At 44.3% G+C, this 25,044-nt stretch overlaps 1 protein-coding gene across 1 annotated transcript in view; it reads right to left on the bottom strand.

The window, feature by feature from the left end:
• SCLY (selenocysteine lyase) overlaps positions 1-21,613 on the bottom strand; it is a 37,406-nt gene extending 15,793 nt beyond the window's left edge. Inside the window, exons 1-4 of the mRNA XM_004386495.2 lie at positions 21,499-21,613; positions 17,871-17,983; positions 7,989-8,089; positions 1,451-1,625 (exon numbers count right to left, since the gene is read on the bottom strand). Coding sequence (XP_004386552.2) covers positions 1,451-1,625; positions 7,989-8,089; positions 17,871-17,983; positions 21,499-21,563 — 454 coding nt within the window. The 5' untranslated portion in view covers positions 21,564-21,613. The remainder of the gene's footprint in view (positions 1-1,450; positions 1,626-7,988; positions 8,090-17,870; positions 17,984-21,498) is intronic.
• Positions 21,614-25,044: the final 3,431 nt, after the last annotated feature.

Raw genomic sequence — 25,044 nt, 5'->3', positions numbered from 1 at the left:
TTCGAGATATAAAAGAGAGAAGTGAGCAGAGAGACAGCGGGACCTCATACCACCAAGAAAGAAGCACTGGGAGCAGAGCGCATCCTTTGGACCTGGAGCCCCTGCGCTGAGAAGCTCCTAGACCAGGGGAAGATTGATGACAAGGACTTTCCCCCAGATCAGATAGAGAGAAAAAGCCTTCCCCTGGCACCCTGAATTTGGACTTCTAGCCTCCTAGACTGTGAGAGAATAAACTTCTCTTTGTTAAAGCCATCTCCTTGCGGTATTTCTGTTACAGCAGTGCTGGGTGACTAAGACTTACACCAAGTTGCTCTTCCCTGTATGAGACAAGCAAACAGACAAACAAACCACGGATTAAAAGGAACTATAACTTAAATGAGTCAGAATCCACTTAACGGCAAATAACAGCAACAATTTATATTAGGTAAAGAAAGTTACACCTGGCTTTTTAAAAAAATTAAACCCGTGAAAATTTTAACCTTGGGGTCTAAACCGTTCGTCTGATATTTTCACCTGCTGGCAAGATCATAAAGAGAAAAACTTTCCCAGGAGTCAAGCAGGAAAATCGACAAAAAGGCTTTGTAGTCCCAACCTTGCAGTCGGGTTACAGCCCCTTTATCTGGAAGATAAAATACTTTCTCCTTATTCATGTTTGGTTTCCAGGCAGGTTAGATAAGAAGCCAAGGTTGAAGAGAAAGTCACGTTCTTATTTAACGAGAGTATTAATCTTGGCTCTTTTGGGGTAAAAAAAGAAAAACAAAAAAATAGTCTACGTCCTGTGAACACGTTATTCCCTCTTGAGACTTGAGACTTCGTATCACAGGAAAAGTGAAAGAAGGACAAGTTCACGCTGTCCCACGTCACCAGGGCACTGCCACGCTGGCCAGGCATGACTCATCCTCCGATTCCCTGGCTGTGGGTCAGTCTTTACAGGAGCAGGCGGCTGGGTCTTTTCTCCCACGGGTCGGACTTTTCACTTAGCATCCAAGCGCTTAACCGCTTAACCGTTGTGACACCAGGGCTCCTTTAGCCCTGTACCGAAGGAACCCTGGTGGCGCAGCGGTTAAGAGCTCGGCTGCTAACCAAATGTCGGCAGTTGGAATCCACCAGCGCTCCGTGGAAACCCTCTGGGGCAGTTCTACTCCGTCCTCTAGGGTTGCTATGAGTTGGAATCGGGTATTTAAAGGCTATGTATTTATTACACACAAGAGTTTGAAATATCATTCACTCATAAAGATGACCAGCCTGCACACTGATCATCAAGTGTTTCCAGAGAGGACTGTGGTGGCCTTCACCGACCTCCTGGGTAACACAGGTGACCTTTGCACCTGGACAGAACAGCCAGGAAGGCTGGGATGAATTATTCACATGCCCCACGGGCAGGTCTGTCGACACAACCTAGGGGAGCCCGGGAGAGTGCAGGGACAGACCGTGGTCTGGGGTCACTCACTGGCCACGCCGTCCTCCTTCAGGTGCTCCAGGGGCAGGCGGATGGAGTCGTGCTCCACCGTGCAGGTGACGAAGTGCGGCTTGGCCCCGTTGCCCAGGGGCTCAACCCCGTCCTCTTTGGCCATCTGGCTTTCACGGAAATGTCTCACCATAGAGTGGATCACTAAATTATTTGACTGCAGAGATGGAGCAGAAAAGGCATTGACCAAAAGCGTCCTGAGGGAAGAGTTAAACAACAGTCTCTCTCATTTGTATTTTCTTTTGTGGTTGACTTTAAAAAAGAAAAAGAAAAAAGTCTCAGATCCAAGTCCCTGAGCATCACCTTATGAAAGGATGAAGACAAAGATCTGGGGGTTTCAAGCTTTCAAAAACTTCTGAATTCACCTCCAATCAATCATGCCTGTTTGGTTGCTAGCTGCATTATGCATTTTTAAATTTTATAAATCTGTTAGAAAAGAATAGTTCCCCCCAGCGCCCACTGCTGGTGGAAGTCTAAATTAGCACAAACTCTGTTGAGGCCATTTGGCTTATCTACCAAAAAAAAAAAAAAAAAAACCAAACCAGTTGCAGTTGAGTCAATTAAGTTACAAATGAGTAACTTGGACTCAGCAACTCTGTTTCTAAGACTTTATCCCACCATTGCCTGTACAAAAGGAGAGTTATTCATTGCAGCCCTGTTTGTATTAGCAAAACATTGTAGAGAACTTCAGGTGTCTTATCAGTAAGGGGACTTGATAAATTACACGATCTCCGTTCAGTAAAACGCTGAGCAGATGTGAGAAATACTAAGGAGACTCGCAGATATACTTGTTAAATAAAAAAAGGAAGCAGACATTGTAAACAGTATCCTACAATTTGTACAAAAAGGAGGCAAGGCATATTTGCTTATCTATGCAAAAATATCTTTGAACAGGCAAAAAGAGAAGGAGAAAAGAATATATAAATCTACATACTTCTTTGCTTTTGGAGTCCCTGGGTGGTGCAAACGGGTAAGCACAGTAAGTACTTGGCTGTTAACTGAAAGGTTGGAGGTTTCAGTCCACCCAGAGGTACCTCAGAAGAAAGGCCTGGTGAACTATTTTCAAAATATCAGTCATTGAAAACCCTGTGGATTGACTGCAGTTCTACTCTGACACACATGGGGTTGTCCTGGGTCAGAATCAGCTCAATGGCAACTAGTTTCTTTGCTTTTAATGCATAGACTATTGTTGGACAGACATGCAAGAAACTAATAATATTGGCCTCCGATAAACAGGGGAAGTGGATGACTGGGGGGTTGGGGTGGGAGAAGGTTTTTTTTTTAACCTTTTCTCTTATTAGTGAATATAACACATGTACAGAAAATTGTGTAAAACATAAACGCACAGCTTAATGACAAAGCGTAACAGTTAATACAGGCGGTCTCTAACTGACAATATATTTGAGTTAGGACGAGCTGCACTTACAACCCTCTGTTTTTTTGTGTGTGTGTGCATCTTATCGTTAGTAATTGTGTGTATGTATTAAAACATATCTGTGAGTTTCTAAGTAATGCTTCCAGCTCCCAAAGACACATAAAGGTCAGATTTATAAAGATACTGACAATAAAAGGCAATAACACAGGTAGTCCAATGATACGGGTAGGCAATAATAATAAAAACTAAAAAAAAAAGAGTTATTCAACGTATGTCAGAACTGACTTATGATGGAGTTGTTGGAACGGAACCCCATCGTAAGTTGTGGACTACCTGTATTAGTGCCTTTTATTATCGTATCTTCATAAATCTGATCTTCATTTGTCTTTGGGGGTTGGAAAACATATAAACTTACAGATATATTTTAATACATACGTATTACTAATGGTAAGATGTGAAACAATCATAAAACAAAACACAGGGTCGTAAGTGCAGTTCGGCGTAACTCAAATATGTCGTAAGTCGGGGACTGTCTGAATGAAAACTAAAAAAAAAAAAAATAAGGTATTCAACTTACGTCAGAACTAACTTACGAAGGCGCCATGGGAATGCAACTCTGTCATAAGTTGGGGACTGCCTGTACCTGAGTAGCTGTCATGTAAAGTAGAATGGCCAATACCTGAGTAGCTGTCACCTGAGAACACGGCCCACACTGCAGGAGCATCCCCCAGGTCCCCTCCCCCTCAGAGCCGACTTGGTTGTTTTTAGTTCCTGTGGGGTTGGCGGAGTCTCAGGGTGACCTTATGTTTAACGGAACGAACAGCTGCCTGGCCCTGCACCATCTTCATGACTGCTGGTATATCTGAGCCAATTTTGGCTACTGTGTCAATCTCACCAAGGATTTCCCTCATTTTTGCTGACCCTCTAGTTCACCACACATGGTGTCCTTTCTAGTGATTGCTCCCTCCTAATGACTGAAGTAAGTGAGCCAAAGTCTTGCCATCCTCGTTTCTAAGGAGCATTCCGGTTGTATTTCTTCTAAATCCAATTTGTTTGTTCTTCTGGAAGTCTATGGTATATTCCATATTCTTTGCTAACACCACAGTTCAAATGTATCAATTCTTCTGATATTTATGGGATCACTTCCTTGCTTTTTTTTTTAAATATTATCTTAGTCATCGAGTGCTGCTATAATAGAAACACCACAAGCGGATGGCTTTAACAAAGAGAAATTTATTTTCTCACAGTCTAGTAGGCTAGACGTCCAAATGCAGGGCATCAGCTCCAGGGGAAGGCTTTCTCTCTCTGTCGGCTCTGGAGAAAGGTCCGTCTTGTCAATCTTCCCCTGGACTAGGAGCTTCTCTGCAGAGGAACCCCAGGTCCAAAGGATGTGCTCTGCTCCTGGCACTGTTTTCTTGGTGGTATGAGGTCCCCATGTCTCTCTGCTTGCTTCTTTTATATCTCAAAAGAGATTGGCTGAAGACACAATCTAATCGCGTAGATCTCATCAATATAACTGCTGCTAATCCATCTCATTATATCATAGTGTTAGGATTTACAACACATAGGGAAATCACATCAGATGACAAAATGGGGGACAATCACACAATACTGGGAATCATGACCTAGTCAAGTTGACAGACATTTTGGGGGGACACAATTCACTCCACTGCAAATATACTCTCACTTCCTACGTAAGCATACCTAAACAATATTGGTTGTTTTGCATATTTTTGACCTTTATATGAATTGGGTTGAACTAAATGTATTTTTTTGTCAATTGATGATTTGATCTATTCAAGTACCTGAAAACATTCCACAGTACAGACTCTTTGAGATGCTGCTTGTGCTTTGCTGGGTCAACTTGCACTGTGTTAGGTCACTCACTTGTGATTTGCTGGGTCACTCACGCGTACTTTGCTGGGTCACTCAGTTGCACTGTGCTAGATCACTCACTTGTAATTCGCTGAGTCACTCAGTTGTGCTTTGCTGACTCACTCACTTGTGCTTTGCTGGGTCACTCAGTTTCGCTGTCCTGAGTCGTTCACTTGTACTTTGCTACGAGTCACTCGATCGAGCTATGCTATGAGCCACTCTTGAACCACCATGCTGTGCTCAGAAGGCTTAACGTGCCGCGGACATCGAGCTGTGCACATGGGGGAGAACTGCGGAAGACCAGGCAGTGCTTCATTGGAGCTGAGATGCATCAAGTTAAACAAAGGCGAAAAGATGGACAAATCCTATTTGCTTCTCTAAAAGGCAGGTGGCTCTTGACAAGCCCCAGGTTGCACCCTGGGTAGTAAACTCTGACGCCCAGCACACTGGTTCTCAGTCCGGGAGACAGGGGTCTTCTCGGTGTCCTTGCCTGGACAGCCCCGCAGACCCCTTTAACAGGGTGCTTTGGAGAGCCCCGCAGACCGCTTTAACAGGGTGCTTTGGAGAGCCCCGCAGACCCCTTTAGCAGGGTCCTTTGGAGAGCCCCGCAGACCCATTTAACAGGGTCCTTTGGAGAGCCCCGCAGACCCGTTTAACAGGGTCCTTTGGAGAGCCCCGCAGACCCGTTTAACAGGGTCCTTTGGAGAGCCCCGCAGACCCCTTTATCAGGATCCTTTGGAGAGCCCCGTAGTCCCCTTTCACAGGGTCCTTTGGACAGGACAGGGGGCAGGTGGGGGCTGCACACCACAGGTCCTGGCGGACGGCAGTGTAACAGATGAGTCAGACGACCGTGAACATGTCCTAGGCCCTCCACTGCGGCTACGCTCATCCTTACCTGTCCAGGAAGTTGCTGAAGCCAAGGTCCAGGGCTCCACCCCGAGAGGGTGGTTCCCAAGAAACCTCGCCATGGCAGCACTCCCCGCTGACACTCAGTAGATGGCACCCCCGCAGGCTCCAGACTGAGACCACGAGGGCCCCACTGGGCAGCTGGGGTCGAGGGGGCTGTCCCTCAAGAGCCAAAGGGAGCTGGGGCCCTGGAGTGGTGAGTCACAGTGTACAGGGGCCTGGTGGCTCGCAGAAGCTTGGCCAAGCTGCTGCGGCTCCACTCTGTAAGCTACGGTGCTCTGTGGATGACGTTTGACTCAACCTGGTAAGACTCGCCCAGGCCACTGCGTGTAGCTGTGTGGGATTGCGCTGTGTGACTGTTCCACAATGTATTAATGCCTACCCATTCCTATTCTGAGGATGTCTGGGTCGTCCTCAGTTTTGGGTATTGTGAGCAATGCTCCAATGAATGCTCTTGTGTTCACACCCTGATGCAGGTGTGCCTTATGTTTCCAGGATACATACCTAATGAGGGGAAATGCTGCCTTATAGGGTATGCATGTCTTCAAGATCACCAGATACCACCAACCTGTCTTCCAAATGGTTTTTCCATGTACAACCCCACGAGCACTATCTGTATATCCTTGCCAATACTGGTATCACTGGACTTGTTCTTCTTATCATTCTGATGGGTGTATAGAGGTGGTTCATTGTAGCTTACCCTGAGTACTTACCAGGCCAAGAATCTTTTCATATGTTGAAACCATTTGAGCTTGTCTTTTGTGAAGTGCAGATTCAAGTTTCTTGCCCATTTTTCTATTGGGCCATCTACCTTTTAATGACTTGCAGGACTTCCTTTATGTTGGGGATGTTAGTCCTTGGTCAGTTGTATATATAAATACTTTCTCCCACTTTCTAGCTTGTCTTTTTATCTTCTTCACTGTGTCCTTTAATAAACCAAAGTTTGGTGCTTAGTTTTGTTGTTGTTATAGAATTTATCCATCTTTTCCTTTACGGTTAATGTGTTCCGTGTTTTAGTCAAGCAATCCATCACTCTTCAGCATCATGAAGAGGCTCACTTATATGATCTCCCAAAAGCTTTATAATTTTCCCTTTCACATTTAGGTCTTTAGTCCCCCTGGAGCTATTTTTTTCTGTATGGTGTGAAGCGGAAGTCCAATTTCCTTTTTTCTTTTTGATTATTCAGTTGTTGCAGGACCATTCATTGATAAGCCATTCTTTCTCCCTACTCTGTCTTGCTACCTCAGTCATCTATGATGATCTTATAATCCATCGTCTAACTCAGAAAAATTTGAGAGTAAAGAGGGCACTGTGATAGTGACACCAGGACAACTGTATCCTGGACATACGGCCACCTTTGTCGTATGACAAGTGTCCACACGAGCATGGCTCTGTTTCTTGTCTATTGTCCATCCTTGCACTAAAACCACCCTGCCCTCATGTAGCGCTTTATAAAAACCCTCTCACTGTGTTCTTAATCTTTAAGAAGCCTTGGCTGTTCTTGGCTTTTGTATTTCCATATAAATCGGTTTGTGAGATTCTACCTAAAAAGTGTCAGGATTCAGGGGTTGCACTGAATCTACAGATCAATTTGGAAAGAAGTGACATATAATATTGAGTCTTCCAATCCATAAACAGGGTACATGTCTCCATTTATGTAGATCTTTAAAATCTCTCAGTAGTATTTCTAACTTTCCTGGTGAGGGGCTTATATGTTTTTAATTTTACTAGATTTATTTCCTAAGTACCGGATATTTTTTGATGCTCTGATAAATGCCTGTTTGTTGCTGGTATATAAAAACACAAATGATTTTTGTACCTACCAACTCTGCTGCATTTTCTTATTAATTCTAAGAATCTACTGCAGATTCTTTTGAGTTTTCTATGTGGACAGAAACTGCCATCTGTGGATAAGCATTCTGCCTTCCTTTCCAGCAAGGGAATGAGATAGTGGGCATTATTAACCGAGGAGAGGCTGTGGTGAGCACCGCCTGTCTTCAAGAATTTTCTACCAATTTAAAAAGTACGTACCTTTGAATGGGTCAGACTTCAAACCTTTAATAAGGCAAACACCTTAGCAGGGATTCAAAGGAATAATTCCAGGGCAAACATGAAGGGAAGACTCTCTTTATTGAAATAACAATGCAAAGCAAGATAATTCATACATCCTATTACAAATGTCCTATCAGCCACCCAGAATTTACTTATAGAATAAATGGTGGCTAAATATATCAAGACAACTTTCAAAATAACAAGATCAAGCATTATTGTTTCTTTAAAAAAAAAGAAAAAAGCAAAACCACACTCTACTTTTTATGATAACTTCCAGTTAAACAAACCCGAGTCTTTGTCTAGAAATATTACCTCTGTGCCGCCGGAAGTGAAGATTATGTCTGGAGGGTTTCCACCTATCATCTTCGCAAGGCTTTCCCGAGCCGTGTTTATGATCTCCTTGGCCTTCCTACCTTGAGGGGTGGAAAGGAGATTTATTCGCATTGCTACCCCAAGCCCAGTCAGCACATGTTTAAGACAATGACCAGACGGACACAAAGGAGTGAGAGACGGCAACAGGCAAGTCCAACACAAAACGCGTCCCACTGACGGGAACACAACACTATGCTACAACCTAGAAAGAGCTTGGCAAACGAGCAGCAGTAAGATGTTAGCAATCCATGGAAACTGCTAAGATTTAAGTAACTTAGTGAGAACCACAAACAGATACTGAATATGGAAGGATTCCTGGGAACCTCAGAATTCCCTAAGCCATGGTTTTCTTCTTACCAGATGCTAGAGGAGAGGGAAAGCTGTGGCCATCTGCCTTGCTTCCCATTCATCAAGACAGGAGAATGAAAGAATTTGCTCAAGAGCACGCTGCAAGACGACAAAAATAAGCAAAAATAGTACTTATGGCTCCTCGACACGAATTCCAAAGCCTTAACTCATATTGCAGGTCATGCTGGGTTACTGTCTCAGGGATACACTTGCTTTCCAATAGGGAATAGGGCTATGCATCCCAGCGACCCAGCTGTTACCCAGTTTCACTGGCTGGTGCGGAACACAGGGACTTCATGTGGCAGAGAAAGAAAAGAGTCTGGCCTGGGAATTCCAACAACGCTGGTGATCATTCTTACTTAAATAGTCTGTAGACCAGCAGTCTCCAAATTGTTTTGGCCATAAAGCCTTAATTGTAAAAAGAAATTGAGCAGGTATCCCATTGTTCTCTCTCCATATATATATTTATAATATGAGGTATATTATAAAACACATAAAATGTAAAAGGATGAAACAAATAAATAGGAAGGATAATACTCACACCCCTTAAGGCTACTGTATAGATTTTAATTACAAGTAGTGAAGGCGCTTAGGTCAACCTAGTCATTTAGTTAGCGATGCATTAAAAGTACTGTAATAAGCTGTCAATAAATTAAGGCACATGCTAGGAGCTCCTCTTGGGATGTTGCCTAAATCCTGTCCACCAGACCCATTCCCATCCCTCCTCCAAGCTTCCCCCTCCAAGAAGCCGCTGGGCTGATTCCAAAGAGTAGCTCCTTCCTTGCTTCATTTTCCCCTCTCCACCCATCACGGATGCCAGTGTGGGGTGTAGCCTTCCTGTTTCCAATGTACTTACAGACATACACCTTCAGACAAGGATTTCATAGTGTTTTCTTTTTGTTTTCAAAAATAGGTTTTATAATTTACACACTGTTTTGCAAAAACTTCCTTTTTCCATTTGTCAACAAGTCCTGGAGACCTTTATAAGTAAGGCCCCGATGAACCACCTCACTACCACTACACACCATTAGAATGACTGAGATGAAAAGACTGACCTTTCCAAGTGGTGGGAAGGACATGGAGGAACTGGAACGCTCACATTCTGCTGGTGGAAATGGAAAATGGTACAACCATTTTGGAGAGAGTTTGGCAGTTTCTTAAAAAGTAAAATGTACACCTACCATTGGAGCCAGCCATTCCACTCCTAGGTGTTTATGATAAATATTATTTACCCAAGAGAAAAAAGCAGTCCATCCAAAGATTTATACCCAAGTGTTCATAGCAGCATTATTAGTGACAGCAAAAAAACTGGAAACAGCTCAAATGTGCACCAACAGATAAACGCATCAGCAAATTGTGGTGCGCGGCGTACAGTGGAATACCAAACACCAAGCTAATCACCGTCCAGTCCTTTCCGACTCCCGGCAACCCCACGTGCGTCAGAGTAGAACTGTGCGCCATAGGGTTTTCAATGGCTGACTTTTTGGAAGTGGGTTACAAGGCCTTTCTTCTGAAGGATCTCTGGGTGGACTCAAACCTTTAACCTTTCAGTTAGTAGCTGAGTGTATTAACTGTTTGCAACACCCATGGGCGTCGATGGTATTCTACTCAGCAATAAAAAGGAACAAACTGCTAAAATATCCACCAACATGGATGAAACAAAATAATGAGGTTGACGGAAAGAAGCCAGGCAAAAAGAGTACGTGCCGTATGAGTCTGTCGGTATAAAAACCCAGAAAACGCACACCAATCCCTAGTGACAGAGAGCACATCAGTGCTTGCCTGGGGGCTGGCAGGGGCAGGAATTAGAAAGGGGCACCGGGAAGCTTTTGCGAGCGATGGAAATGTTTACTATCTAGATTGCAGTGATGGTTTCAGGGGTACATACATATGTCCAAAGTTATCAAATTCTACACTTTATACGGTTTATCGTACGTTGATTACACCTCAAGAAGGCTGTTAAGGGGGGTTTTGAGCCTCCTTTCTTTACCGCAGTGCTCGTTCTCCACACCAATGCAGGGACACAGACCAATGAACCCCCAAGCACAGAAGCGTGTGCAGCGGCTGTCGAGTGCTCACACTCAGAATCATGTCCTCCTGGAGAAGCAGGAAAACGGCAGAAACAATTTTTTGGTTGCTCTTTTCATTTACTTATAATTTATATTTTCAAAAAGGATCTAATACCACTTGAAATACAAATGCAATATTGGGGAAATCTGAATATGGGCTATAAAAACAGATACTGTTATCGGATCAGTGTTAAATTTCCTAGGTGGGAAAATGGTATGTGGTTTGCACTAAGGCACAGTGGGCAAATCGCACCGTTACTGCTAACTGCGTGGTCAGGATCAGCATGAATCCCTGGAAACGGACCCAGTCCTCACCTTTCCATATCTCTTTCCTCTCACCAACTGCCCCAGTGGCACCTTCTCGAACCTCTAGCCACCCAGAGCTGGACTGGAGCTCACGACTTAGGACCATTCTCTGACCTAGCCACCCCAAGCCAGGTCAGAACACACAAGTAGAAGGACTGTCCTTCAGATCGCCTGCCCGTGCAACCCTTCTCTAACGCCAGCCACCCAAGCTAAATCAGAGCACACAAGTTAGGGCTCTGCCCTTCAGACTGCCCACGGGCACATTCCAGCCCCTGCTGGCTCTCATTCCCCCGTGGGCTTGTTAATTCCTTGGAACAGCTCAAAGACCTTACAGAGCATATCTATGCTTACAGTTACCCATTTACTATAATCAGAAAGGATAAAACCAAGAGACACACAAGATGAGGTCTGGGAGGTGGCTGTCTCCAGGCCACCCTACTGAAAACACAAGCTCTTACCAACCCAGGAAGCCCCAGTACTTCCATGTTCAAAGTCTTTTATTGGCTTCATTGCATAGTCATGATTGGAACCTCACTGCATAGTCATGATCGACTGAAGCATTGAATACTCATGATTGAATTATGGCTCCCACCCTTCCAGAGGTTAGCTGACAGGGTGGGGTCTGTGTAGCCCCCGCTCATTTGCATACCTTCTCAGGTGCTGTTCAGAGGTTGAATATAATAAAGGGACCTCAAATGCTGGGGGATTCCAAGGACTGTCTTTTAGGAAAGGAGCCCTGGTGGCTGGTTAAGCACCCTAACCGAACACACCCAGCTGCTCTGCAGGAGAAAAGACCTGGCGATCTGCTCCCATAAAGATGACAGCCCAGGCAACTCTCTGGGATAGTTCTACTCTGTCTTATAGGGTCGCCATGAGTTGGAATAGACTCTACGGTACACAACAACAACAGCTTTCAGGAAGCAAAGACATGGTTATTTAGGAGAATGTTCTTGTTCTTAGGAGACACTTCAGTACTTTGGGCTGAAGTATCATGCTATTTACAACTCACTTTCAAATGAATCAGAAAAAAACAGGGTAAGGTGTTAATAATTGGTGAATCCAGGTATAGAAAATATTTAAGTGTTCATTATACTATTATTTCAAGTTTTCTGCAGATGTTACGTGTTTCAAATAAGACTTTCGCAGGAAGAGTTAAAAAACAGAACAAAGCCATGATATATATGTTTGGCAGCCATACTTCATTCTTATCACACACACGTACACCACAGGCACGATAATAATTTCGTACTGTGCCTGGTTCATACCAAGTGCAGTTTAAGTATGTTGAATGAATGCATGAGTAATATGAAACACGCTCAGAAGTCTTATCTTAAGGGTCATAAGCAGTGGTTGGGCCCTAGTGGTGCAGTGGTTAAGAGCTTGTCTGCTAACCAAAAGGTAAGCAGTTCGAATCCACCAGCCATTCCTTGGAAACCCTATAGGGTGGTTCTACTCTGTCCTATAGGGTTACTATGAGTCAGAATCGACTTGATGGCAATAGATTTTTCCTTTTATTTAAGCAGGACTTGCGTCCTTGGAAGTAAGGGTCCACTTTTCGTTAAGTTACAAGGACCCTCCATCCTGAGGCCAGCGCTGGCCTTGAGAGAACCAGAAGAAACATGCTATTGGCAGGGATGCTGGGGAAAGAGCCGGCTGCAGTAAGAAGCACTCTGATGGTGGGAAAGGAGTTGGGTCCATCCAGGCACTGACCAGGGGACACTGGGTGTGTCACTTTACCACTCTGAAAGCAGGTGTCCTGAGAGACTGCCCTGCCTCTCTCACAGGCTCATTGCTAATAACAAGAGTGTGACCCACATGAAAGCACTGTGACACTCACTCACTGCACAGACTAAGTCATCACATCCTCCTTGTCCCCTTCCACAATCAACAGGCACTCGTTTGGAAAAGCCTTCACAAATGACAAAGATGGAGAAGCCAGAGCACCTTATATTAAAACATACACTTGTAGAAGAAGAGTCAGGAATAGGAGGAAATGGAATGTGTGGCTAATGGAATTTGTGGCTAATTGCCTCCATGAACAACGGCATCCTTTTCCATGAGACCAGAAGAACTGAATGGTGCCCAGCCACCATTACTGAATGTTCTGACCAAAGATTCTACAGAAGAATCGTGGTCAACGGGAGAAAATGCAGAACAGAATTTCAAATTCTCATGGAATTCAGACTTTCTGGACCCATGGAGGCTGGCTGAAGCCCCAGAATTACTGCCCTGAGATAATCTTTAAACCTTAAACCAAAAATATCCCCTGAAGTCTCCTTTAAATCAAAAATAATTTAGCTTAATTAGTAAAGAATGTCTGCCTTGAACATTGTGCTCTTTTAAGAACTATCCATATGAGATCAAATTGACAACAGCAACTCAAAAGATTAGATAGGAAACTTAGGGGGCAGTGAGTTTATGTTATGGGGGAGGAACAATTCAGAAAAGGAGGGTGAGAATGGTTGCACAACTTGAAGAATGTAATCAATGTCCCTGAATTGTACATGTAGAATCCGTTGAATTGGTGTTATGTTCTGCTGTGTATATTCTCAACAACAAAAAAATAAATTATTTTAAAAAGACATACGCTTGTTATCGTTCCAATGTAAGAACAGGAGAGAGGAGGATAAAAAAGGAGCACTAGATTGAATCTAACTTAAAAAAACCAGAAAACACTCAAAGCCTCCCACAGCCCCCTACCAAAGATAACAGTTGGGAGTGTATTTGGCACGTGTCCGTCTGTACCAGGACTGCCAGCTGTCCTCACTGCCCATTCTCCCTTCCTGCCATGGTGACAGGGCCTCACTTTTAGCTGGTGCACAGCTGCCCAGAATTAAGACCACCTTTCCCAACTTCCGGAGCCCTGGTGGTGCAGTGGTTAAGAGCTTGGCTACTAACCAAAAAGATCAGTAGTTTGAATCCACCAGCTGCTCCTTGGAAACCCTGTGGGGCAGTTCTCTCGGTCCTATAGAGTCACTATGAGTTGGAATCAATTTGATGACAATGAGTTTTTTTTTTTGGTTCCCAACTTCCATTGCGGTTACGTGCGGCCACGTGACCGATCATGAGTTATAAGCGAGAATGCTGTGTGCAACTTGTACGAGTGTCCTTGAAGGACCCGGGCATACAGTTTGTCTCTTCTTTCTCTCCTTCCCATAGGCTGGAATGCTGACATGATGGCTTGAGCTGGAGCAGCCATCTTGACCCCAGGGGGAAGCTGTGTGCTGAGGAGGGAAGGTCACTCAGATAGAAGGAGCTGGAGGCCTTGATAAGGGTGGAGCCACCAGATGGGCCTGGACTGTGAGAGAAATAAACTTCAAGCTGTTTAGGCCATTGTTATTTTGGGTTTTCTGTCTCTCACGCAAAACAAAATAATACATTTTCCATACTTTCTCACACAGTTTTTTCTTTGGTACATAAGGGGGAAAAATCAAATCATATCGCATATCCTGTTGTATAACATGCCTATCCACTTGAACCAGATGCCAAAACTATCTTTCTATGTAGTGGCTATAGCCCACAGCATCGCTTTAACAGGGCCCCGAATGCCGCCGTAGGGTTTCATCGTACTCTATGTAATCAGTCCTCTACTGACGAATACTGAGATTATTTTCCGTTTTTTTTTTCCCCCCTTTTGGCTTTTTGTTTTTCTATTATGAGCAAGACTGTGATAAACATATTGGTTATCTAAAATCTCCCCACACATCTTTAATATTTTCCTTAAAACAAATTTCTCCCAAGGACTTTAAATCATCATATTGTGAAAGTAATTAAACCATCCTAGGTGCCCTGGTGGTGCAGTGGTTAAGTGTTCGGCTGCTCACCAAAAGATCAGCAGTTTGCCTCCATCAGCTGCTCCTTGGAAACCCTATGGGGCAGTTCTACTATGTCCCATAGGGTCGCTATGAGTCGGAATCGACTCGACGGCATTGGGTTTGGGTTTTTATCATAAAGATGATTTTCTTTTTCTTTTGCATTTCTACCTGGGTATGAAGAGTGCTTTGCAATGCAATTTTTTAGTTATGGTTCCTAATTTGTGAAAATAAAGGCCGTCAGATAACCTAAAAGCCACTGACAGGCTTCAGCTCAAAAACATTATTTCTCCCTGGAGTCACTCCTTCGTGACAGAATGCCTTTGAGCAGCATTCAATTGTTTTCCATATTCTCAAGTTTAAAGCTTCAGAAAGTTCAATTTTACTGGAGAAGAGATTAGATACTAGGCAAGGTTGAGAAGAATAGCCAGAATATGTGTACCAAATAAACCAACAAATAAATTAACGACTAGTTGCTGATTTTGAAAAAGGTTTTAGTTATCAAGTTGCTGTGAAACTTTTAATGAGCAAACGGATGTGAAAGCACTTTAAAAACTGTAAAGCTTTGGTGAGTGGCATCTGGGGTCTTAAAAGCCTGTGAGAGAGGATCTAAGACACAGCTATTGGTTTCTTCCTGTCTGGAGCAAAGAAGAGTGGAGAAAATCAAAGACTCAAGGGAGCAATTAGTCCAAAAGACTGATAGACCACGTGAACCCTGAGACCAGGAGAACTAGATTCTGCCTGGCTACCACTACCAACAGCTCTGACTGGGATCACAGCAGAGGGTCCTGCACAGAGCGAGAGAAAGTTGTAGAACAAAAAATCAAATTCACAGAAAAGACCAGACTTCGTGGTCTGACAGAGACTGGAGGAGCCCCCAAAACTATGGCCCTAAGACACCCTTCTGACCTGGAACTGAAGCCATTCCCAGAGACTACCTTCCAGCCAAATAACAGACAAGCCCATAAAATAAACAGTAATGCTCCAGAGGAACGTGCTCCTTGGAACAATCAATTATACAAGATCAAAAGGGCAGTATTTGCCCAAAAGCAAAGATGAAAAAACAGGAAGTGGTAAAAAATCCAGACAAAAGTAAACTGGGAACCCAGGGCAGAAATCGGGAGAATGCTGACACATTGTGGGGAATGAAACCAAGGCCATTAAATACTTTATGCACAAACTATTGAACGGGAATCTAATTTGCTCTGTAAACTTCCACCTAACGCACAATTAAAAACAAAAATTGTAAAGCTGTACATAAACCAAAAAACCAAACCCATTGCCGTTGAGTCGATTTCGACTCAAAGCGACCCTACCGTCAGAGTTGATCTGCCCCATAGGGTTTTCAAGGAGCGGCTGGTAAATTCAGACTGCTGACCTTTTGACTAGCAGCCATAGCTCTTAACCACTGTGCCACCAGGGCTCCATAAAAGCTGTACATAGCTATTATTAAATCCTAGGGCTTGGCAGTTTTGTGCTGGAATGTTATTGCAATTAATTATAATCCACATTAATTATATCTTAATTATCCCTAATAAACATTAAGAAAGTTAAGACTCAGGTTCTTACCCTAACCTTCTGAAAAACATAATTTAATTCTGCCATAAAACTACAGTCATGTGCCACATAACATCTGTTCGGGCAACGTCTAACCACATATATATACACATGTGGCCTCATATAGCTTTGCTAAGTATATACAGGCGGTCCCCGAGCTATGAACGAGATCCATTCCTAAGTCTGTCTTAACTTGAGTTTGTAAGTAAGTCGCAATAGGTACGTATGATTCTTATTTAGCATCAGTTAAATGTTTGTCTTACTATATAGTATATATTTTACCTTTCTATGCATATGAAACGCTTCCAAACCACACAATGTTTTCATGAGCGTCACAAAGTAGTGCAGAACCATTGTATTTAACTCAAATTTTTACTACAACAGGCTTTATGGCAGTCAGGTCTTAAGTAGGGGTTGTTGTAAGACGTTTGTAGCTCGGGGACAGCCTGTAAAATGGTGTTTGCACAACATCCAAATCATATAGCGTCCTATTTCACAGAATGTGTCACGGACGTTAAGTGACATATGACTGTACTGAATTAAGCAAAATATGTTTTAAAGCCTCCAATTTAATGCGCCAATAAATGTTATACATTAACATTAAAATATTATATTTCTACTTATACCAAGAATAAATTAAAAACAGGTATATTTATAACTAAAGGTAAAGAATTTAAAGACAGTTATTATTTAAAAAAAAAAACCCAGGATTATATGTGATCTTGATGATGAAGATTTAAGATATATTTTGCAAATTTTATAGGGATTGACTGAGATAGATCTGCGAAAGGCTTTCAATAGGTATTGTTATAAAGTAACTCTCCGTAAGACATCTCCCTCATCTGGGAAAGGCAGACAAGAGAGCCTGTGATTATACAGGATAAAGATTATGGTATAAGCAATGAGACCAGCAGCCTGCCCACCATCTTGAATAAGCAGAGGACAGTCCCTGCCATCTTCTATGATATAGGAAGTAACTCCCCGTCTTTAAGCTATCTCCTTATTTAGGTATGCTTCCTGTTTCTGGTCAAGTTGAGGAAAATAAGAGACTGGGGTCGCAGTACCAGCTGAAACTGGCAAGAACTAGATCTGGCCTGCCTGACATGTGCAGAACCATTGCCCTCCCCCCGCCCCCCCATTCTCCGGGTCATCCCGGAACTCTTCTCCCACTGGACAGAATCAAACTTTAGCAGCCCAAAATTGGAGGAAGGCTTTCAGAAGCGAGGGGTCCGAGCCTAAATCCGGTTTGAGAGACCCCCTCCCCTTTTTAGACTGAGCAAGTGCAGAAAGTCCGGACTGCTGCAGGAATGCCTTTTCAGGCCAGACCAATCAGCAAGGTGGCCCTACCTCAAGGCGTTCCTGAAGACCCCAGACCCGATTTACTTCACCCATATAAACCCCTTGGGCTATTGTTCTGGAAGCCATCTTGCTGATGAAAGTCCCGGTGTGCTCCTTTGCTTGGTCAACCAAATAAAGCTGCTTCTTCCGCTTTTCATGTCTCTATGGCCAAGCAAAGCAGGCCTGGAACAGTCCAGTTACAGCAAGGCTCAACTTACAAAATTGGACTTCTCAGGAAAATACTACCAAAAATTACAGCTAAAGATCTGACATCAACAGAAAACCTATTCAAAACAAAATGATCATACGGGTATGCAGTTTCTCCGAAGGGCCGCTGTCTCCCATCACCTCCCTTCAGTGAACACCTGCTTGTGGGCTTCATCTGGAATTACCTGCTGGGTAAGAACTGCTGGGATTCCCCCAGGCTTCCCACATGGCCTCTGTTATGGCCTGGATAACCTCTGGCTCCAGGGGAGTGGTTGCATTGTAGTCCATATAAACTTTCCTTAGGGAAAGAAAACAAAGTTGTGTTAATGAAAAGGAATGAATTAATGAATGTGGAATAGAAACACAGCTGCTATTGGTCTATCACATCAACAGGAGCAAATAATGCCCAAGGAGGTCCTTCTTTGCATTGCTCACTGGGCAATTTCCAAATCCTCCCTACTCATGGGAAATGGATACATACTTCCCAGCGTTCTAGTATTTGCCAGCTTCCTTTATAATTGATAGAGGACTTCTTTCTGTTGTTACTGTTGTTGGTTGCCAACTCTCAATTCCAACTCATAGCGACCCCATGCGACAAAGTAGAACTACCTCACAGGATTTCCTAGGCTATAATCTTTACAGAAACAGATCACCAGGTCTTTCTCCGGGGAAGCCGCTGGGTGGGTTCCAACTGCTAACCTTCTTGTTAGCAGCTGAGTGCTTAACCATTGTGCCACCAGGGATCCTTGGACAGTCCATCTAGATTTTCAAAATTATTTTCTGTGGCTTAGAAGGCTTAATGGTCTGTTGGGCCTGAGCCACAGACCTGACTGCTATAAAGGACAGATCGCTGGCCGGGGCCACACATTCCCCAGGGCTCTTTCTGTTTGCTTTTTAGCCTCACCAAGTTTTCCCAGTCCCTCTTCCTACAACGACCTGCGAGCTTCTAGGCGATACCCAGGGGTACCCAGTGCCCCTACTCTCCCATCCCTCACTTTGCTCCCACACCCCAGCCTTCGGAGTGGCAGGCTTTGCACTTGCTGTTCCCTTGGACAGTCCCCACCCTCAGCCCCCACCTTACTTCTTTAGGTCTTTGCTCCAACTTGACCCTGTAAGACCTTCCCTAGGGCTCTATGTAAAATTGCAGTCACTCAGCCCATCTACTCCACAGCAACAGGTTTGGTTGGGTTGGGTTTTCAATCTCCTTCCCTCTGTTTTTTCACACCACACGTCATCACCTGACATGCTAGATTTGCTCCTTGTTTATTGTCTACAGCAACAGAATGTAATCCAATGTGGGCTCCATACATGCATGGGCTTTGTCAGTTCTGTATACTGATACATCCCCCACACTGATAACAATGACTGGCACATAGTAAAACCAAAAAACCCATTCTATCGAGTTGATTCCAACTCATAGTGACCCTATAGGACAGAGTAGAACTGCCCCATAGGGTTTCCAAGGAGCAGCTGGTGGATTGGAACTGCTGACATTCGGTTATGATTTAGGAGATAATATTGGAGCCATTATTCCCTGTCCTAGAATGTGACCCAGCTGGAGCTGGATCCACAACGACACATAAACTGGGCTCTGAGGTATAAAGACAATAGCTAAGACAATCTTGGAAAACATCTTTTAGGGAATCTTTCACATACACTGATAAAACACAGCACAAAAGATCCTCACACTTTTCCCTCTTATCTTTTTCTGTTAGCATTGAGTAAAGAGTGAGATTTGTTGGACCAACAAAGACGCTCCTGACTGTCAATACTGAAACCTGTACCAATGATTGTTAAGAGAGACAATTCAAAATGTAGGATCACAGTTTCTAGCCAATCTGTGAAAAGGTGAAGCTTTCAATGATTTTAGCCATATGCGATGTTAATATATACTGATGATTCTGTAATGTTCCTCGGACTCAGGCAGACATGGCTGCGGCAGCATACTTGTACGTTTTCCCACTCTTGTCTATTCTGTAATATTTCCTTGGACTCAGGCAGACATGGCTCTAGCAGTATGCTTGTCCATTTTCTCACTTTTGCCTTTCTGAATATATGCTGAATAAAACTTTCTTTTGCTTTACTAAACTTTGAGATGCTTTTACCCTAGAACAGTTAGCAGCCAAGCTCTTTACCACTATGCCACGAGGGCTCCATAGTAGGTAGGGGCTCAATTTATCAGATGACAAAGAGAATGTCACAGAATATATGAATTCACTGAGAGCCCTCAGTAAAATTTATCTGTATATCTCTTTACTAACACCAAACCTTCAGAAACTATAACACTGTATGTATACAATAGGTAATCCTGCCTGATGCAATTAACTATATTACCTGATTTTTTACATCAGTAATGGTGTTTAAACCAATCACATGGAAACTCTAATACAAGTATTAACCACGGCTATTAAGGCACAGTTGGCTATTTTTTTTTTTAAATCATGCAGCATGGTCAAATATATGTTAGTTTAAATGCACTTTTTCTATAAATGTTCAAAATCAACCAATAGGTACAAGGCTTTGGAAAGTCTGACTAGCCATCCTTTGCAACTCGGGTATTATCTCCTAGTCCTGCTGTGACTTTGCATGTGCACTTACATCCGCTCTCATTTCCCGTAAATAAGTACCCCAAACTACCTCGAGCTAGCTAGTGTTTGCTGGGTAATGAAAGCTTTTCAATCTGTTATATTGCTAAGCTAATTTATAGCTTGAATCACAGATGAATATTTTACATATCGTTTTGCTCCATTATTTGGGATTTTCTTAAAGTGCTACCAATATCAGATGGGAAAACTAAGCTCTTTTTGTTTCCTACCAAAAAAATAATAAAAAAGGCATTGGAATCCCTTCTCCACTCGTCCACTAGGGGACATTTTTCCAGCTCTCTTCTCTCTGTCCCAACTTAAGTAGACTGCCTAATGAGAGATGGTCTGACTTAGGCCTGGACCCAAATTCTAAACATACACACACACACACACACTCCTGATATTCTGGCGCTGCGTAGAGGCCTATTCCTGAGTTGGGGAAAGAAACCCAAACTCATATACCCAAAATTGCACACACCCCCCCCCCCCGGGGGATATGGTTCCTGGAGGTTTAAGAAGCAGCATGGACAGGAAGTACACCTCCTGTCTTCCCCCTCTCTTGTACTGGTTACCCCATTTCTCCGTTGCTCAGGCCAGTAGCCTAGAAAACATCCTTAATAATACTCATTTCATCTACACCCACTGCTTCAATAAATTGTGGGATCCGTTTGCAGTACACCCCCTTCTCCCCACCTCCACTGCCACCAGGACAGTCCAAGATACCACTCCCTCCTGGATTATTAGAAAAGTAACCAACTGACTTCCCTGCTTCCTCCCCCGTTCCCACACCCACCCGTACCCTACTCTCCACAAAACAGCCAGGAGTCTTTTAAAATATAATTAAGTTACATCACTCCCTGCTCAAACCTCCAATGGCCCCCGTCACCCTTAGCATAAACCTTGAGCTCAGCTCGTTATCTCGCTGGCAGCACCCCCACCAAGCCCAGTCCTCTCCAACCACACAAGTCGGCCCTCCAGGCTGCCATGGACCCAGCAGGCTCGTTTCGGCCCCCGGGCCGTTACAGATCCTCCTGCCAAGCTCTCCCCAGTTCTTGCAGGGATGGGTTGTCACCTAAGAATCAGCCCCTCTCAGGGAGTTCTCCCAGGCCGCTCCACGCATCTAACCGTCCTTGCGGCCAGCACACTGATTCGACCTCCCTGGACGTCGGCTCTGCTGCATCCCCACGGGCCCCAAGGGTGACCAGAGCTGGCCGCCCTCACGGCGCACCTCTCCGGCGGGCTCTCCTCTCTGGGCCCCTGCACGTCTCTCCTTGGCGCCGCTGCTGCCGCCATCCCGACTCCGCCTGCACTCTGCTCGCCAGCGAAGCCCTAACAGGCCTACCTCCCCGGCCTGAGGGCCGCCGAGGGGCCGGCGCGGAGGCAGCAGGGGCCGTGAGATTGGGGTGATCGGATTGGCTGAGCTGCGCATGTCCGGCCAATCCTCGCGCTTCTGCCAGGGAGGCGGGGCCCGAGGCGCCGGCCGATTGGCTGCGCGAGGTCAGGTGACTGGGAGGGCGGGCGGCACTCCGGGCACGTCACAGAGGGGCGGAGCCGGAGCCGCTGGTAGGAGCGCGCGGGAGCTCTGACTTAGTCTTCGTGTGAGTTACCCGGAGTTGCTGAGCCTCCTCTTCCTCTTCGCTTCTCACTGCTCCGGCCTGCAGAGCGCGTTAGGAGGGCCCTAGGAGCGTCGCTCTTCAGGTAGAGCGCCCCACGGGCAGCGACCCAGCAATCAGTGGTCTAGCCGAGAGCTTGGCCGATTTGGACGTGAGGAGGCCAGGACATGAGGGGGCTGGGGTGTGAGGAGACCCGGATGTGACGGGGCCGAGACGTGAGTAGACCTGGACGTTAGAAATGAGCAGGAGGAGCTGGGCAAGAAGGGTGCGGGTTCTGTGTGAGGCACCCTTGTGGTCACCTCACTGTCTGGGTTTGCACTTAAATGCTTTTATCTGTCTCCTCCGCCCCCTCCCCCACGACTGTAATCTCCGTGAGAGCAGGGGCCTGTCACTTCATTTACTGCAATCAGTACTTGAATGGGAGAATAGTACTGGGACACACAATGCAATGTGTAAAGGTGGGAATTGAAAGGAGCTCAGGGGCAGCTTACAAGTGATTCATCTTGTACCAGTTAGGCAGCAATAAGAGAAGTTTGTGTCTCCAGATGGATATTGTGAGTGTAGGGGTGAAGAAGAGAGACAAGGAAGTGCCCCACATGGCTGGTGATACCTAGAAGAAACAGTACTCACATACAGATGACAAGTTGCTGAGGTAAGCCAACTGGCTACATATTTTGCCTCCCCTCCACTTACTAGCAGGCTGTCTCAACTACTAAGCTATATGCCCAATACTCACCAATCATTTGGGGAATGCTAAGTTCATGAAAATGAGATAGCAAAGGAAATGAATAGAACTCACACCTTGGGAAAAAATTAATAGAGCTATCAGAATACACTTTTAATAAAATAAAAATCTGCAGAGAGGTAACTGGATACTTTATTAAGAAAAAAAAAAGAACAGGCAGTTATGAAACAAGACAAGGAATAATGACAAAATAAGAGATATTGAATGTGAAAACTATTGATTGAAATGAAAAAGACTCAATAAAACAAAAAACAAAAACTAAACCCGTTGCCATCGAGTGGATTCCGACTCATAGCGACCCTATAGGACAGAGTAGAGCTGCCCCATAGGGTTTCCAAGGAGTGGCTGGTGGATTTGAACTGCCAACCTTTTGATTAGCAGCTGAATGCTTAAAAAAAAAAAGAAGAAGAAGACTCAATATATGCATTGAATAGCAGGATGGACATAGCTGAAAAGTGAATTGGTGAGCTAAGTGCCTGAGCCTAGGAATTCTCTCAGATTTTAGCTCAAAAGGATAAAGAGATGGAAAATATGAAAGCAAAGAGACAGCCATCCAATACAGTAATTCTTAACTGGGGGGGGGGGTGAATTTTACTTTCCAGTAGATACTCAGAGATGTCTGGAAACAACTTTGGTGCTTCTGGGTTTCCAGTGAGTAGAGGACATGCATGCTTTCTATAAACATCCTATAATGCACAGGATAACCCCCTCAACTAATTATCCAGCCCCAAATGTCAATAGTGCCAAGGTTAAGAAACTCTGGTGTAGACACATTTCCATTTGGTATCATATTTCTTTTGCCTGAAGTATTCCTTAAAAATTTCTTGTAGTGCTCGTCTGCTGGTATGACTTCAGCTTTTATGCACCTGAAAAAAAGTATTTTGCCTTCGTCTTTGATATTTTCTCTAGATATAGAATTCTAGCTTGACAATTTCCCCCCAGTACTTTAGAGATGCTTCTCTATTGTCTTCTAGCTTGCATTGTTTGCAATGAAAAATCTGCTATCACTCTAACCTCTTTTTCTCTGTATGTTGTCTATTTTTCTTTCCTTCTTTCAATTTTATTAGTAACAAATCTGCATTATTTAGTTGTAAAAAAGATGTAAAGGAATTCAGCAAAAATTGTTAAAATGTTCATGTCCCCAAAACATGGCTACCTGCTTATCCTTCCTTGGTGTGCCACACACACCCCCCCCCCTCAGTTCCAGGGGAGCGGAGGCTGGGGAACTCTTTACCAAAGAGTCTCCAGCCTTTTGAGCCATGGTGGGGGCACTGGAGAGGGGAACAGCCTGTCTGGGAAGGATATCTATTGTAGCTGTCTTAGAGGTGCCCCGGCGTGGTGACTGAGGCTTGGGACAAACCTCCCCCAAGAAGTAAAAAATTCCATCTTTTCCTTCCTGTGTCAGCCACAGCAAAGTTACCTCTCCTCAGAATTAAGCCTCTGGGAGTAGGGGAATGGGGGAGGGTGAGAAACGGGAGCCTTGACAAGGTGGCTCATACAGGGAGTGGGCAGCACTGTCAACTCTCCCAGTGGGAGAACATTTTGTGGGAAGGTGGAAGGAGGACCCTCTCCCTAAATCCTGGCTGCTTTTAAAAGTTTTGCTCTATCACTGATATTAAACAATTTGATTCTGATGTGACTTGGTGTAGTTTTGTCATTGTGCTTTGGCTTTGTTGACCTTCTTAGATCTGTGGGTTTATAGTTTATCAATTTGGAAAATTTTCAGTCATTTCTTCTGCTTTTCTGTTTACCCCACTCCTTTGGTCACCCCAATTACAGGTATATTTGGCTGCTTGAAATTGACTCATAGTTCACTGAAGTTCTGGGGTTTTGTTTTTGTCTTTTTTCTGTTTCACCTTGGATTATTTCTATTGCTATATCTTCAAATTCATGGCTCTTTTCTTCTGCAATGTCTAACCCAGTGTATTTTTCATCGCAGATATGCATTTTTCTTCTAGCAATTGAATTTGTCTTTTTTAAAATATTTTCCTTATCTTTAGCTAACATGCTCAATCTTTCCTCTACCTTCTTGAACTGTTTAATGCCCAGTCTACTAATTGTATCATATTTGTAATTTCTGGGTCTCTATCCTTTTTTTTTTTTTCCACCCAGGTGTCTGGCAGGACCTCCCTGCAACCCACTGCTCTTCCTACCCCTCTACAGCTGCTACCACATGCCACTGTTACTGCTCTGGCAAGGCCCCCAGCGATGGCAGTGGGATTCCATGGCCTCGCTGTGCTCCACCTACCCCATCCAGAGCTCCTTGCCAGTGTTCCCCAGAGAGACAGGTTTTCCCTTTTCAGAGCCTAACTTGAGGCTGAAACCTCTTAGGAACAGGAAACAAGGCTCTTTACACAGAGCGCTGCACCCCGCTTCTAGCCCCTCAACCTCAACATGGGAAGGACACGGGTGAACG

The sequence above is a fragment of the Trichechus manatus genome, unplaced genomic scaffold (genome assembly GCF_000243295.1).
Source record: "Trichechus manatus latirostris isolate Lorelei unplaced genomic scaffold, TriManLat1.0 scaffold00165, whole genome shotgun sequence".
In the NCBI taxonomy this organism is placed as follows: domain Eukaryota; kingdom Metazoa; phylum Chordata; class Mammalia; order Sirenia; family Trichechidae; genus Trichechus; species Trichechus manatus.
This window is presented reverse-complemented; position numbering and strand designations above follow the sequence as displayed.